Genomic DNA, 17,601 nt, shown 5'->3' on the forward strand with positions numbered 1-17,601 from the left:
TCACCACCCACCTAGTTAAATACCTTTTGCTAATATCCAGCCTAGAACTTCCCCACTGCAACTTGACTGCACTTCATGCCACTCTACTGTGAATGCCATCCCCTCTTGTGTATGTGAGCTTTCTCAGCGTTCACTCTCAGGTTATTGTACAAGAATTAATTTACTAAGAATAACTGTCTCTAACACATACTTACTTTATCAGGTGAATGAAGCCTACGTTAACTGTGTTAGCCTGTCAGCCACAGGATTTTATAGGTGAGTGATTATTAAAGTTAGGATAGCGCAGTGGCGTTTCTAATTCCATAGTCTATGTGCAGGAGCATTGCATGAGGATTACTGGGTGCATAATTAATCTTTCAGGCCATGAAGCTGTTTTGCAGCTTTTTATGGCAGGTGAAATTTGCAGTAGTCCTCACAGCAGCTGCATATCCTGACCTATGTGGTGAGGTAAGCTGAGGGGTGCTTGTATTAGCCCATCCATCAGCCACACCTTTATGAAGCTCTCCTGAGCTAGAGAAGATGAGTCACTGCTGGAGCACAGCTCTGAGGCAAGTGTGTGGAGCCACATTCAGAACTCATTTTCTCCAGTATAACCCAGAAGTACTGCTACTGATTTCAATGGAGTTAGTTCTGATTTAGAGATGCAAGTGAATCTGCTCCTGTATCCTGCTCTCAGCTTCCTGTCTTCTCTCAAGATCAAAACTTGGCCAGTTTTTACTGCCTTTTAGGTTTTCCATGCCCAGTGGAGAAGGGGTCCAGGTTTATTACCTAGGAAAACCTCAAAGGGATTTCAGAATGGTACTAGAGGCAGTCAATTAAATAAAGCCACATTCCAGCCTCCAGTGCATGAGTTGATTCCATTATGCTCAGTTTCATTCTCTCATTTTAAAAAATGCCTTTTCTGTTTTTGGCTGGTTCTTGTGTAGCTCTAAAATTAAACCTTTCTCCCATCAATCAGTATTACTGTCAGAGGCAAACACAGCCCCATCATTATAAAAGGCATAGGACTCATCACAAAACATTAAACTTGATATTGTGAATAGACACTATGGGGCTGAAATGTGTGAGGTGAGGCAATTTCCACTGCATCTTTGAAAAGCCTTTGTCTCCTAGCCAAGTGGCTTTGTTGGTGTTTCACAAAACATTAATAGTTACATAAACTATAAGCCGTCAGAGCTGCATAACACAGGATTTGCTGTGAACAACTCTTAAAAAATGAATGGCTTCACAACTCTGTCTTATTTCCTGGCTCCATTTCATGTCAGCATCAGCACAAAATTTTACTAGTTCTGGCATTGCACAATTCTAGTCCATGCATAAAGTATTTAATTTTGGACTTTTGGGATTGGGACTGTATATGGATATTTTAAATGTGTGGGTTCCAGATAGGTTAGTTAAGATTGATTAAAAATACTTCTTGAAGAAGGAGTCTTACTAAGTTTACGGAATACAAGATAGTCTTGTATTCTTTATTTCTTCTTTGAGTGATTGCTCATGTCCATTCCATGTAGGTATGTGCTTGCTGTGTGCACTCGTCGTCAGAAGTTTTTTCCTTTAGCAGCACCCAGCAGGGGAACCCTGTGGAGTGGCACCATTTTATTGGCTAATATATACCCCTGCTGGACCTCCACTCCCTCAGTTTCTTCTTTCTCCGTGTGAGGGTCATTGGAACCTGCTCTGGTCTTGCTTAGCAAGCGCTCCCAGCAGTTCTCACCCGTTTGTTGTTCTGACACCCAGGTCCCACTAGTTCTGGACTACCTCCTCCACCTTAAGGTCCAGGAGTTGTCCTCCTCATCGATCACCTAGTGGTTATAACTGCCTTTCCTCAGGGCTCTAGGGACATGACGCTCTTCACGCATCCCATGGTCCACAGATTCTTATAGGATTTGGACAGACTTTATCTGCATGTGCGTCAGCCCCTCCCCCAGTGGGACATAAACTTAGTTCTTTCCAAGCTCATGGGGCCCCCTATCAAGCCTCTGGTGACATGTTAGCTGATGCACCTCTCCTGGACGGTGTCCTTCCCGTTGGCTATCACATCGGCCAGGTGCGTGTCCAAACTGAGGGCTCTCACTTTGGACCCCCTATATACGGTCTTCTTCAAGGACAAGGTCCGGTTACGCCCCCATCCAGCCTTCCTTCTAAAGGTGATGTCTCATTTTCATATGTCTCAGGACATTTTTCTCCTGGTTTTTTACCCCAAGCCCCATGCTTCGGGCAAGGAACAGGCATTACACATGTTGATGTTAGGAGAGCCTTAGACTTTTATTTAGAAAGGACAAAGCCCTTCCAAAGTTCTCCACAGCTGTTTGTAGCAATTGCAGAAAGGACGAAGGGAACTCCTCGTGGATTACGTCCTGTATCAAGGAGTGCTATGAGCTGGCCGGGTACCAGTTCCTCCCCTCACAGCCCACTCCTCTAAGACCCAGGCCTCCTCCACAGCCTTTGTGGCTCAGGTCCTGATCCTAGACATCTGTAGGGCCACCATGTGGTCTTTGGTCCGCACCTTTGCCAATCATTATGCACTGGCCCACAAGGTTAGGGAGGACGCAGCCCTGGATAGGGCTGTCCGCCGCTCAAATGAAGGTTATATATTAGCTGAAAAAGCGACGCTGCTCCAGGGGGCTTCCCTGCTGGCCCAACGGTTGCTGCTAAGGAAAAAAAACTTCTGACGCATGCATGCAGCACGCGTACACCTACATGGAATGGACATGAGCAACACATCTTGAAGAGCAGCAGTTAGAGAGGTAAGTAACATTTTTTTTCTGTGTATCTCCTATGCACAGAGGGGAAAAAGTGTGAAGCATAAGAAAATGAAATCTTATGAAAAGCAGATGATTCAGTGAAAAAGTATTTATTTTGGCTGTTCATGGACCCAGAAATTTGTATTTTTTTTATTAAGAGTTCCTGGCCTTGGGTATGACTTTAAGGAGAATAAAGGAAATCCTTTTGACTACTTCTCTTACGGTGTTGCTTGCTCCGAGGTTGAGATAGACTGCCTGACAGGTGACCACCAGGTGAGTGGGTTACATGATTAAATCCTCTGTAGTTAAGGTAAAAAAGCATTGTCCAGAGGTTAGATTGAGGACTCTGGATTAGTCTGTTTTCAGCTATGCCAGCTATTTTCAGCTATTAGTCTGTTTTCAGTCACTGTGGGTGTGTCTAAATTGCATGGCTCCATCGATGGAGCCATGTAGATTAGGTTGATCAGCAGAGGGAAATGAAGCCGCGATACGAGGCATACCTGCGCCGGTCGACAAAGGCCGTTTCACGAGGCATACCTGCGCCGGTCGACAAAGGCCGTTTCACGAGGCATACCTGCGCCGGTCAACAAAGGCTTCCTTGTCGACAGCGGCGCGTCCAGACTGCCCCAATCTGCCGACAAACAGCTGATCATCAGCTGGTCGGCAGAGTGCGGCAGCCATTTAAATTTAAATGAAGCCGCGATTATTTAAATCGCGGCTTCATTTCCCTCTGCCGATCATCCTAATCTACATGGCTCCATCAACAGAGCCATGTAATTTAGACACACCCACAGTGACTGAAAACAGACTAATAGCAGATTTCTTAACTTTACTGTTCCTTGATGTAACCATATGCAAAGTTGGTATAGTATATTAATAATTAGCTTCCTCACTAAGGTACTGCGAGACTTGCAAAAACATTTGAGAGTGTTAAATAAAAGGTGCCAGCACTATGTAAGCACAAAGTAGCAGTAAAAGATTAGAGACTTGCGTTACTCATTAAAACTAGGGATGGGAGATTTTTATTAAAAAAATACTTGCCTGAACAATTGCAGAAAGGACGAAGGGAACTCCTCGTGGATTACGTCCCATTGATTTCATTTGTTATGTTCAGAGACAAAGCCCTGATCACTGGGACCTAGAACTAATACATAATGGATCAAAGAGATCTCTGAGAACTTGAGATGATGTTTGAGTTTCCAGAGCTGCGTTTGATTTCAGGCTCAATATTATGGTTTAAAAAGAACAATCAGCTTTATTTACTGTCTGACCCATGGGTGTCTGGTGGCTTAGGCGGAGGAAGGCTTTGCCTTCCCAAATTACCAGCCTGGCCCCGCCCACACTTCGTCCCCAGCATGCCTGCTGTAGGCGTTCTGGGGGTGGAGTGATGCTGCCCCCAGCACCTGCCCTCCCTGTGCTCTGGGCTAGGGAGTCTGGAGCCATGCGGCCTCCTCTCCTCCCCCGGTGCTCCAGAGAGGTAGAGGAGCTGCGCTGTGTGCATGTGCTCCCTTGTCTTTCTTCCTCTCCCCCACTGCTCTGGGGAGGTGGCTCCCCCACCTCTCTTTCCCCTCCCTGGTGCTCCAGGGAGGCTGGGATACACTTGGCACACTACCCTGCCTCCTCCCCTTCCCGTGGGGGGCGGGGCCTTACCAGAGGAGGCGGAGCTATTTATGGGACTGGGGTCTTGCCTCCTCCAGCCCCAGCTACACCAACTGCCCATCGTCTGACCAGTGGAGCGTGAGAAGTCCTTATTTGCCATACATGTTTATGTGTGAACACAGGAATCCTGGCCAAAATGTGGGTGGTAGTGGATATGCGAACTAAAAAGTATAAATGTAGATTGGCCTGATTTCAATTATTCTTTGTGCTTGTTTATTCTTTACTTCTGATAACTTTCAGAATCTTCGCACACACATAGTAATGGATGTTGGTACCAGCCTAAACCCAGCCATAGATATAGGACAGGTAAGTGTTAATATCTCTCATTCAAATTCATTTTGTTTGGTCAGAAAATTCTGCTGCTATGGGCCATTTCTAGACAACCTCTTCTATTCTGTCTACAAGCTGTGTCTTTGCAAATGTAACACCGTAGATTTAAACAGAGAAGCATATTGAGCTGGCTAATGAGAAATAACCAGCCTCCAAAATTGGAGCAGGAATAGACACAGGGTTAGGCAGGAATAGTCCCTTGTTTGGTACTGTTTAAGACTCCTGTGTGGCCTTCAGTTACCGTGGTTTTTGTACATCTCGGCCAAAGTAAGGAGAATGAATTCAGAGAAATTTCACATACTGGGTTGGTGGGGAGAGAAGATTTGCACTCCTTCAGGACTGGACCCTCATTTGGCCAATTTTGTGTGTGCAGTATATTATGACAAATTTAATTGCCAATCCTGCCGGCAAGGCCCTTCCATCAGATCTCTTCCATGTACTGGTATTCAGGGTTAGCACAGAGAGTGTGACTTGAACTTAAAAGAGAGTTCTATTTTATTTACAAGCAATTCTTTTCCCTCCTTCTCACCTTTTCTTTGGAGTGAGTTGTTGTGAATTTATAATTATCCTTTTGCATTCAGAGCTTATTGAGGAATCTTCTAGGCTATGTCTAGACTGGCATAATTTTCTGGAAATGCTTTTAATGGAAAAGTTTTCCGTTAAAAGCATTTTCGGAAAAGCGCGTCTAGATTGGCAGGACGCTTTTCCGCAAAAGCACTTTTTGCGGAAAAGCGTCCGTGGCCAATCTAGACGCGCTTTTCCGCAAAAAAGCCCTGATCACCATTTTCGCGATCGGGGCTTTTTTGCGACAAACAAATCTCTGCTGTCTACATTGGCCCTTTTGCGCAAAAGTTTTTCGGAAAAAGACTTTTGCCCGAACAGGAGCAGCATAGTATTTCCTCAAAAACACTGACAATCTTACATGAGATCGTCAGTGCTTTTGTGGAAATTCAAGCGGCCAGTGTAGACAGCTGGCAAGTTTTTCTGGAAAAGCGACTGCATTTCCGGAAAAAGTGGTCAGTCTAGACATAGTCCTAGAGTATTTGCTGTATCATCTCTCTAGTCTTTCTAGGTCCCATTGCCTGTCAGTGAGACTTGGATATCTGTGAAAAATGTGCCTGCTGTTGACCCATTGTATCTAATGTATTTTTCTGTAGCTCCTTTTGTTAGGGTATGTACTCAATGGGTGGGGGACTTCAACCCTTCCTGGTGGCTGCTGTGTGCAAACCACCACAGACACAGCCAGAGAAATGGGCAGACATGTACACACATCTCTGTGCTGATGAGGCAGGAATATGGAGTGTGTATCAGAGTACAGCAGTGGGAGATTTTATTTTGAAATTCATAAAATAAGTAAAAATCATTTGTTTTCAGAAGTTTTCTTTTGTCACCTTCAGCTTTTAGAATGCCTTACAAAAGACCACAAGAATGGCCATACCTGGGTCAGACCAAAGGTCCATCTAGCCCAGTATCCTGTCTTTCAGCAGGGGCCAATGCCAGATTCCCCACAGGCAGTGAACTCAACAGGGCATCATCAAGTAATCCCTATCTCGTCACCCATTCCTAGCCTCTGACAGAGGCTAGGGACACCATTCCTACTCATCCTGGCTAATAGCCATTGATAGGCCCTAACCTCCATGAATTTATCTGGTTCTTCCTTGAACCCTGTTAAAATCCTGTACTTCGCAACATCCTCCGGCAAGGAGTTCCACAGGCTGACCATGCACTGTGTGAAGAAAAACTTCCTTTTGTTTGTTTTAAACTTGCTACCTATTAATTTCATTTGGGTGACCCTAGTTCTTATGTTATGGGAACAAGTAAATAATTTTTCCTTATTCACTTTCTCCATACCTGTCATGATTATATAGACCTCTGTCATGTCCCCCCTTTAGTCTTTTCTTTTCTAAGCTGAAAAGTCCTGACTTGCATGAAAAGTCTTGACTTGCATTAAAATCTTTGAATTACCATTGGATTCACTAAAGGGTTAAATTTGGACATAGGCCTACAATAACAGCATCTATAAAGAAATCAGTAGCTTGTCATTTATGGGTGTTTTTCATTTACTGCATAAGAAACACTGCATCTTACATTTCCTGCATATAGTATGTTTTATCCCAAAGGATTCCATATCACTTTACAAGCATCAATTTGTGATGTAGAGGAATTACTCACCAACCGCTGAAATGAAGTCACTTCTTGGTTGGGACACAGCCATATTTCACAGCAAGTATAGGACAGGGACACAAGGAGAATACCATATCCAATTGAAAATGCAAGTGGAATTTAAGGACACAGAGTGTAATTATCCAGGTGGGAATTTGGCCAGGACAGTCCCATTGAGAACAATCATTGCTTTTGGGTGTGTGTGAAGGAGAGAGAGAGGAAAAAAAAAAGAATGTGACTTAGTCTTTCTTTATTTTACAGATAGAGGGAGCATTTGTCCAAGGCCTGGGACTCTTTACCCTGGAAGAGTTGCGCTATTCTCCTGAAGGAGACTTGTATAGCCGAGGCCCTGGAATGTACAAGATCCCTGCCTTTGGAGACATCCCGACAGAGTTCCATGTCTCTCTTCTCCGGGACTGTCCAAACAGCAAAGCCATTTATGCATCCAAGGTATCCTCCTGGCAACCACATGCCCTCTACTAATCATTATTTGCATGGAAGCAGCACATGAACATTGTGTAAAGAAATCACATTTATAGTAATGAGGAGGTTCCTGATGTATCCAGCTTTGAAGAGATCAGAGCATTTTGATTAGCTGTTCCTCTTTGTTTGCATTCCTTCTACCAGTAATCCTTAATTTGAATGGTAACATACATGTTAAAAGACTTAATGATGAAATGGCTAATACATTGTCACTACTGCCCTGTACTGGACAGACTCTGAACTGCTCAGCTGTGACCTAGACCCTATACTGCTAACCAAGCTACTTTAGCTTAAGTAGCCTGTGTGTTCAGATCAGGTGTTTTGAGTTCTGCTCCTCCTGTTGTTCTGAAAGTGCTGAATAGTTGGGGTGTGCAGCATAGAAACCACTGTGAAGCTACAGATTTATTTCCAAGGATTTGGTGTAATTCCATTATCTTTTTCCCCATTGGTCGCAGAGTGCTGTTTTTTTGGGGGGGGTTCCAGGGTCCCTCGCCATAAGGAGTTAATGATGTATTGTAAATGTTGCTCTGCTGTTGCCATGGCAGACTGGCTCTGGTCAGATTGCTAGGACTGAGCAATATGCAGCTTGACCTATGACCCTAGCACAGGTTCAAAGAATGTCCAGTTTACTGTCCATTCAAGTGGGCACACAAAGGGACCCCAGAATGTCATCATCTAAATATTTTTTTATACCTTGTCTGTCTGACCACTCATCTCCTTCCCCTGGCTCCAGGGAAGCATGCTTGCAAATCCATCAAGCTATTTTTGTCTGTCACTGTTATTCATGATCGTGTACTCATGCAGTTAGCAGGAAAGGAGGTCAAAGCCCTACAAAAGAAGGAAATCAAGAGTAAAGCAGATTCTGCTCCTCTTCCACTGGCCCTGCAGTCCAAACTGTGTGGGGTCAATGTGATTCTTTTGTGTGTTCTGTCTATTCAGGCGGTGGGTGAACCTCCCCTGTTCCTGTCAGCCTCTGTGTTTTATGCCATCAAAGATGCCATCTTCGCTGCAAGGGCTGAATCAGGCCTGACACAGCCATTCAGACTAGACAGCCCTGCCACCCCGGAGAGGATCCGCAATGCCTGCGTTGACAACTTCACTAAACTGGTACAGTATTGAGGCTTTCTCAGCTTCGTAAAGTTCCATGACCCAGTTCAACAACTATCCCACCCCAGGTTGTAGAAGAGTCATTTTGAGACAGTTCATGTGATCAGATTAGGACATTTAATATAGATCGTGGCTTTCTCTTTTGTCCAATGGTTTGATGCTATTGAAAGAGAGATGCAAATCCAAACATCGGCTGCATCATGAGAGGGAATAGACACTGCAAAGTGTACTCAGTGGTGAATGCAGGTATCTCCTTACTCTGTACATTTCTCTGCTGTGCTGGAAGCTCAACCTGAGCTCAGTATTGACCCTGGCTTGAAACAGGAAGTGGAACTGACCAGCCTGTACTGAGAAACCAGGTGGGCGCGGTAGTACCTTTTATTGGACCAGATTCTGTTGGTGAGAGAGATGAGCTTTTGAACCACACACAGAGAGCTCTTCTTCAATAGATGCTGGTCCAATCAAAGGCATTGACTTACCTTCCCCGGTCTCTCTGATTGAATAATCTTGTAATTAGACCTTATTGCATGTGCTGAATTTAGAGAGTGGAGGGAAGTCTCCTGTAAATTATTTCTTCTATTTATCTGCATTATATGGTTGAGAGGAAAGTCTTACTGTGTACTGTAGAACAGGGTTGGGCAAGATACCTCTCACAGGCTGGATCCAGCCTGCCAAGCCACCGGATCTAGCCTAAGGACCATCCTGCTGGGACCCTCAGGCATGCCAGTCCAATCGTTAGCTCCTATTGGCTGGAAACAACCGGCCAATAGGAACTGACCTCAGCCAATCTCTCAACTCCTATTAGCCAGAAACAAACATCCAATAGGAGCTGAGAGATTAGCATGCGGGCCGGGAGCGGCACAAGCCTCTCCCCCTTCCTGGAGCTGAGAGCCACATGGAGGGAGCAGCCTGCAGTTGTAAGTGGTCTGGGGCTGCAGCAGGCAGGGAGCCTAGCCTGCCTTGGGGGTGTTGTAGGGCTGCTGGCTGGGAGACGCTTAGGTAAGTGCCTCCCAGCCAAAGCCTGCCTCTGGCACCCCTGCCCCTCCCACACTCCAACTCCTTCCCCTGGTCACCTTCCAAACCCTCTGCATCCTCCCTGCCCTAGGTTACAACTCCCTCCCAGACCCTGTACCCCCTCCTACACTCCTCCTCCAGGCCCAAATACTTTCCTGCACCCACACTCCCTCCTTGACCCTACACCCCAATCCCCTGACCCAGGACACAACCCAAACTCCCTCTCAGACCTCACACCATCTCCTGCACTCCAGTCCTTTACCCTGTGTTCCCTTCTGCACCCAACCTTCATCCTAGACCCTGCACCTCCTCCACAGAAAAGAGCCATCCTTGACCACTTTCCAAAATCTTGGAGTGACCCCCTACCAAAAATCATTGCCCACCTCTGTTGTAGAATCATAAAGCAGCCACTTGGATTTCCTTCTCAGAAGAATACACTGCTTTTATTAAATAGAGTTAAAGTTTCCTGAGTCACAGAGCTCAAATCAGCAATCTAGCAAACTTAGAAGTCAGCACTGTGCACAGCTCTCTCTCCAATCTAATTAATAAAACACAGGCTCAGGCTAGAATGCAACCTTGGCTCAACTTTAGCTGCCTCCTGGGCTCTGCTAACCAATATGGATAGGACTATTCCCTAGGAATCCAGCTTACTATAACGCAACGGCATAGATTAAATGATTTAATGGCATCTCCTTAGTTTTTCTCACCCTTCTTTCTGAAGGCTGTGCCAACAATGTTAATGCATCTAGCAAGTCTATCATTAACATTGTTAGCCTCCTGAATGGAATGGAGAAGTGCTGCTACGGCCTGACTTTGTGCTTTCTGCTTTGATGACCATTACTGAATATTATGATCTCTTCAGTTTTCTGATTGAGGGCCAATCCTGAAGTCTTCAGACTGGCCCTGATCCTGATCTATGCCCTTGTTGACCCTGCTTCCTTGCAATCCCTATTATAGTCAGTAGGAGTGTGTTCAAGTGGACCCCAACATCCCAGTGGAACCTTGTTGACTTTAATGAGGCTCTATTAAGGCATCTGTCTGTGTGTAGTCAGTTGCAAGACTGGGGCATCAGTCATTTCTCAACTTTCACGAGGCATACCTGTGCCGATCAAGAAAGGCTTCTTTGTTGATGCGGCGCGTCCAGACTGCCCCGATCTGCTGACAAACAGCTGATCGGCAGAGGGGGGCAGCCATTTAAATTTAAATGAAGCCGCGATTATTTTAATCGCGGCTTCATTTCCCTCTGCCGATCTGTCTAATCTACATGCCTCCGTCAACGGAGGCATGTAGTCTAGACACACCCTTGCAGTTCTCTGCATGCTAGTTACATCTGATACAGATCCTGTATTCTGTCTAATGGGGATTCTATGGCCACATATTCACTACGGGGAAGATTGACACGCTGTGATCAATCTTCCAGAGTTCGATTTAGCAGGTCTACTAAAGATTCACTAAATTGAACTCAGAGAGTGTAAGAAGCAGGAGTAAGGAAAGCCAACAGGAACGTTTTCTCCCATCAACCTCCTGCTGTAAAGACCATGTGGAAACTAAAATTAAGGTGTGTCAATACCAGGTAATTAACGTAACTGGAGTTTGACCTTCCCCTTTAGTAGAGACCTGGCCTTAGGTTAGATATTTAAGAATATGAAGCCAACCTACCACAAATGTTAACAATCTGGTCAGTCTGTCTGTAGTAGGAATTGAGTGTTTGCCTCCAATTTGTTGCTTTCATGAGTCAATTAAACTTTTTGTATTTATATTTTACAGTGTCCATCTGCAGAGCCAGGGACATTTAAGCCATGGTCTGTGAGAGTATAAAATGGAAGTTTAAGGAACAAGGTTTGTCCATGAAGCTGGTTTTACCTGGAGGGGGCCATAAGAAAAACTGTCGCAGAAAACAAAACTGTATTCATGTGTCTCATTCGTGTGGGCTGAAAATGCAACTGATGAGTAAATTGATGGCTTTAATGTTTGTGTAATTGAAAAGGTTCATATAAATTTGTTGTAAGGATTAGATAATTGTTTACAACAAGCTTGTTTGTGAAAGAATTTGTTTTTTAAGTATGATTATAAAACTCGAAGATGTGTAAAATTGGGGAGAACTTGGATTTGCTAACTCCATTAAAAATGGCCTTTCCCCCCCTTTTTTTGCACTTTGAAGTCTCTGTCCAGCTGGTGGAAGCAGCTGTAACTTCATTGACTTAAATGGAGTGTTATCCACTTACATCTGGTTTGAATTTCGCCTCTGTGTTATGATATTGAAATGGATGCAGTGATTTGATTCCTGGATTCCCAGACCAGAAATAACTGTTGTGATCATCTGGTTTGATATCCTGTACAACACAGGCCCTAAAGCTCTCCCAAAATGATTTCTAGAGCAGAGCTTTTAGAAGAACATCCTATCTTGATTTTAAAATTGTCAGCGTTGGAGAATCTCCTGAGAAGGTTCGTAAATTGTTGCAAAGGTTTATTACAAAAACTCCCCTTAACCTCTCTTTGTTAAGCTACAGTAAATTCATTGAGTCTATCACTCATAAGGCAGCAGGGCCGACAGCTTTTCTGGGCCTATGGGCAAGGCTTGAGAGGGAGCTCCTCCATGCCTCTGGAAGTAGGAGGGCCTCTAGGGGAAGGGGCGGGGGTAAGGCTAGGCAGCCCTCAGCACCACCCATAGCATGCTGCATGGCACTCTGGCAGTGATTTAGAGGGCCCAGGGCTCTGGGTCCTTTTGTATTACTGGGCTCCAGGGCAATCGTCCCCTCTCCCCTGTTCTATCCCCCCAGTGGTGAGCCTGCTATAAGGCATTTGTTCTAATCATTCCTGGGGCTCTTCTCTGAACCCTTTCCAATTTATCAGCAATGTTCTTGAATTGTGGGCACCAGAACCGGACGCAGTATTCTAGTAGCAGTTGCACCAGTTTCAAATAGGTAAAATAATCTCTCTACTCTCAAATGAGATGTCCCTGTTTATTAATCGCTGGATGCCATTGGCTTTTTTTTGGCCCCAATGCCATGTTGGGAGCCCACGTTTAGCTAATTATCCATCGTGATCCCTATTTTTTCAGGGTTACCATTTCCCAGAATAGAGTCACTCGCTATCTCCTATATTTTTTGTTCCTATAGACATATATACAGCTTAGTTGTATCAAAATGCATATTGTTTGTTTGCTCCCAGTTTACAAGATTCAAGGCATTTAAAAACATTGCTAAAATGCAGCTCTAAATATTATGGCTCTATGACAGAATATATCACTGGGTTTACACTATCCCCTATTGTGATAATTTTTGTACAAAATATGCCTTCTAAGTATTATTTGATAACTCATAATTTGCTGATCAGTATGATCCTGATAAAATATGTGTGGCAACGTTGTATGTGAAGCTGTAAATTTCTGCTATTTGGTGTTATAAACACATTTTCCAAATGGAGGTTTGCAAACAGGCAAACATGATGAAGCAGAATAGGTACTCTACTTAATTTTCATTTAAGCAATAAATGGTAAGCAGGAAGGAAAACAAAGGAAGGAACAGATGAGGAAAAGCAGCAGAAACATCCTTCCACTGAGACTTTTTGCTTCGTGGTACCCATCTGGAAATGTTTTCCCAGACAGGGACTGGAACTATAAAAGGAAGGAACAAACATTTCAAAGCACTTTGATCTCTCTCCCTGCCCACTACATTCACTGCACCAGAAGCAACAAAGGAAGCAGTCACTGGATTCTGGGAGAAGGGTCCTCTCCTGACCTAGGAAGTTTGGCAAGTAAGGCTGCTTCAGGCATGTGGTGACAAAACTTTGCTTTGAATTTAATCTCGTTTGTGAAGTTAGGCATCAGTTGCATTTTATCTTTATTTTTCTTGTAACCATTTCTGTCTTTTATGCCTCACTTAAAATGCTAAAAAAGTTATTAACTAATAAAGATATTTTAAGTCAATAAAATATTCTATCTGATCCAGTGTGTTTAAATTGAAGTGCCTAATAACTTTTTATGATAAAAGGTTGACATATTATTGCTTTTAAAGAAACAATAGACTTAATACAACTTGCAGGAGAGGGCTGAGCAGTACAGGACAAACATTTCGCGGGTGGAAATCTAAGGCATGGGGTGTATTGGGCTCACCCTGCAGTAAAACCAAGGCTGGTGAGAACCAAAAGGTAATCTAAGCATGGCTGCCAGGCTGTATTAGACAGAGACACTAGAGTGTGGCTCTTATCCTGGAAGGCTGTTTAGGATCAATCAAGTGGGAGCTAGGTCAGCAAGGCGCTGTAAGGCACCCTAAGTCACAGGATAGGGGTGACGCAGCCACTCATTATTCTGCATTGCACTCTGGTATGACACAGGGTGTCATATAGACCGTTTGAAAACTGGGATTTACACGTTCAAGCTTTAGGACCATGCGTCTGCTCTTCTTGAAGCTTTGGCTGTTATCGTAAGTGAAATGTGACATATTCTTTTTTACATTTCAGAGGGTCTAGGGAAAAATTTTATTCTTCCTAAAAATGGCACCATTTAAGCATCTCCCCTCGAGAGAGAATATTTTGCCCAGGGGTCTTGGCAGTGGCAAGAGCCAGGGAGTCCTGTTCTGACCAAGCATGAATTAGGGATGTTAAATATTGGTTAATAGACTGGTTGAGTAACCTCATGAAATGTTATCGGTTAGTCAACTATTCTATAGCCCCTGAGGGCGGAGCCGGCAGCCACTGTACCAGAGGCAGCAGTGTAGGGTGCCAGGTGAGATCTGATCCGCAAGGGGAGCCAGTTTAAAACCAGCTCCCCTTGTGAACCAGCTGCCTGTTGCTCTGTGATGCTGTTTGAGAAAGAGGCAGCAATGTGGGGTGGCAGAAGTCCCTGTCTAGTGCGGGGGCTGAGCTCCTGGACCCGGTGCGATCCAGAACTGATCTGGGCTGCCTGCCCGCCGGTCTCTTAGTACACTCTAAATGCAGAGTCACAGCAGGGTAGGTCCTGGACCCGTCGCAAGCCAGGACTAAGCCAGGCTGTTGGCCAACCTGCAAAAAAATGTACTGGAAGGGAGAGAGGGAGAGGGAAACGCGTGTAGTCTATAGATTTAACCGATAAGCTTTTGCTTATCGGTTAATCAGTTAAACAACTACACAATTACATGTCTAGCATGAATATAGAATGCAACATCTGGAACGATTACAGGCAACTGAATGCAGAAGATCCACCACAATTTCATGAGATTCCTGATAGCACTTGGTCCTGGGGTTACACTAGGTTGGCACAGATCTGCTTGAAGAGAAAAGAAAAACAAAGGGAATATCTAATAGTAGCCACTGGATACTGACCAATATTTTGTCATATGGGCATAACCATTACTACCCAGCCGCCTGTGAGTTATACTGAACCCCTTTAATGTCCGTTACAGTGTAGTAGACACTTTAAATGGCTACAGCTACACTGTAGCCTTCTTGCAGAAAAGTTTATGAAAATGAAGCATGGCGTGGAATATTGCCACACTTCATTTGCATATTTAATTAGCAGCTGCTTTTACACAAGAGGCATTTGCGCAAAAAGGAGCTGTGTAGACAGCTCCTTTTTGTGCAAAAAACTCCTCATGCGCAAGAGCTGTTCTTCCTCATTTTTTCAGGAAAAACGGTTCTTGTGCAAGAGGGGGTTTTTGAGGAAAAAAGAGCCATCTATACAGCTCCATTTTGAACAAAAGCCTCTTGCACAAAAGAGGCTGCTAATTAATTATGCAACTGAAGCATGGCGATATTCCACACCATGCTTCATTTACATAAGCTTTTCCGCAAGAAGGCTACAGTGTAGCCATAGCTGAAGAAGGGATAGGGTCTTCCTAGGGTGTATCCTCGTTGCTTGACATAATGCAGCCTCCATCCTGGTAAGGGCTTTTAGGTGCTAGTGTGATGCCAGGAATAGTGGAGCAGTATCAGCTGACTCCCATGGCTATTGCAGCACCTTCTTTCATGCTTTGGTTTTGGTGCTGTCCCTGAAAGAGACCACTAAAAAAGAACAGTGGCTTTGTCATGACATGGACACTGTTTTAAGCTTTGCTTCTGTAGCTTAGTGTGACATGCTTTCCTAAGATGTGTATCTGCCGTGTTCACTATGTGGTCGTTAGACCAGTTCTCACACTGTAGCCTGTAGGCTCATAGAACTGCTTCTGTCATAAGCTCCTCAACACTGACGTTTGCTCTTTGCTGTACTCTAATTCAGGACTCTGTAAGCTTTCCAGAGCAATCCAAGCAGTGAGCAGCAGGCCTTCCCTTTGCAGAGCCCTTCCTCCTTGGGATTGTAATTTGATATCTATTCAGTCATGAGCCAAATGAGGGGGACACCCAACTCCGTGGGATAGCTAACATCTGGAAGGAAGGATGAAACCAGACTACAAAATGGCGTGAGGAAACTAGAATAATGAGCTTTGAAGGGGCAAAAAAAGGGAGATGAGCTACATAGCATCATACAGGTCTACTTTCAGCAAAGAGAAATAAACAGCAAAGACAGCAAATCGGGCTGAGGGTGGGGGAGAACCAGGAAACATAACCAATGCATTAAAGTGATTTTGTATTCATCTTGTCTCTTGGAGACTGTCTTAGCATTTCCTGAGTTACTTTTCCATGAAATGCCAATGTGCCCCAGAGACAATATGGGATCAGGGAGGGACGATGGTCCTACTATGTGATCGCCCATTTTAAAAATTGCTCCACAATCCACAAATGTTTGAGAATTACTCTTCTATTATGCTCGTGCACTACTGCCCTCTGCTGGACCATCGGACAGCTGCACCAGTATAATCCTATAAGACCTAATATTGCTACAGTGAAAAAAATATCTGCATATAAAAATCCAAAATATTACCTTTCCCAATCCTTTTCAATAAGACTGAATATTGATGCCCGATTTAATGTTATGGAAGAAAGTCTGGGATCATGTCCTGATGCTTCATTGTTTCCCATCCAAAATTACATCCTCAGAACAAGGTCTTTACTACTGATAGGATCAGGCCGGATGGGTATCCGAGAGTGGTAGACAGCAGGGATATTAGCCCCAGGAAAAGCAGTTTCTTTCCCCCGGGGCAATTGAACAGGGATTATGCCAGTTTAATTAGGACACCTGGGGCCAATCAAAGGCCTGAAGGAGCCTCTCCTTCAGTGAGATAGGCTTGTGATAGGAGTTGTGGGAAGCAGGTGGGTTACTGGAGAGCTGGGTAGTGCAGGCAGTAACGAATGCCAGGAGGGATACCTCAAAGTACAGAGGTAAAGAGCAGGGGAAATCCTGCCCAACAGGGCCAACAACCTTTCAGGGTCCTGGAGGCTTGGGGGAAGAGAGCTACTAGAAGGGAAAGATTGAACTGGGGCCCACGTGCCACCACCAGAGTTGCAGGGGCTACCAGAGACTGAGGCTCCCCTCCACCTTTCCATTAGGAAGGCCGGTAGAAAACTTCTGTTCAGACAAGAGGGGAACAATAAACCCACGGATGGGGGCAAATTGCCAGGGTGAGAGGAATTCCCCAGCCCAGCATTAAGAGGAAGGGTGGAATCCACCAAGAGGGAGAAGGCGCTCTACCACACTACATTGCAAAGTACTATGCACCCCAAAGGCACGTCAGAAATCATAATCCCTCTAGTGCGACGGTCTGTATGGGAATTATGCTAGATTTGGTGGTATGAGGTCCTCACTAGGTTAATTAACAGACCCAAGGAATGGGAATGGGGGTGGGGTTGGGTGGAGGGAGATGATTCCAGGAAATGTTGAGGGCAGCTTTAATTAATTGTTTGACTAACATTCTGTTAATTCCCACTTCTGTGTTCTTGTCCACCTTGACTCATAGGGTATGTCTACACAGCCACCCTAGTTCAAACTAGGGTGGCTAATGTAGGCATTCGAACTTGCAAATGAAGCCCGGGATTTAAATATCCCAGGCTTTATTTTCAAGTTCCCGGGCACCACCATTTTTAAATGCCCCGTAGTTCGAACTCCCTGCCTGCAGCTACACGTGACACAGACTAGGTAGTTCGAATTAAAGCTCCTAAATCAAACTACCGTTAAACCTCCTTGCAGGAGGAATAATGGTAATTTGAATTAGGAGCTTTAATTTGAAGTACCTAGTCTGTGCTGCGTGTA

At 44.6% G+C, this 17,601-nt stretch overlaps 1 protein-coding gene across 4 annotated transcripts in view; it reads left to right on the top strand.

The window, feature by feature from the left end:
- XDH (xanthine dehydrogenase) overlaps positions 1–12,552 on the top strand; it is a 94,662-nt gene extending 82,110 nt beyond the window's left edge. For all 4 annotated transcript variants that reach the window (XM_075925324.2, XM_075925326.2, XM_075925325.2 and 1 more), the window contains 6 exons: positions 203–255; positions 2,903–3,017; positions 4,644–4,709; positions 7,158–7,346; positions 8,319–8,486; positions 11,268–12,552. In XM_075925324.2, coding sequence (XP_075781439.2) covers positions 203–255; positions 2,903–3,017; positions 4,644–4,709; positions 7,158–7,346; positions 8,319–8,486; positions 11,268–11,318 — 642 coding nt within the window. In that variant the 3' untranslated portion in view covers positions 11,319–12,552. The remainder of the gene's footprint in view (positions 1–202; positions 256–2,902; positions 3,018–4,643; positions 4,710–7,157; positions 7,347–8,318; positions 8,487–11,267) is intronic.
- Positions 12,553–17,601: the final 5,049 nt, after the last annotated feature.

The sequence above is a fragment of the Pelodiscus sinensis genome, chromosome 3 (genome assembly GCF_052426305.1).
Source record: "Pelodiscus sinensis isolate ZL-2025 chromosome 3, ASM5242630v1, whole genome shotgun sequence".
NCBI lineage: Eukaryota > Metazoa > Chordata > Testudines > Trionychidae > Pelodiscus > Pelodiscus sinensis.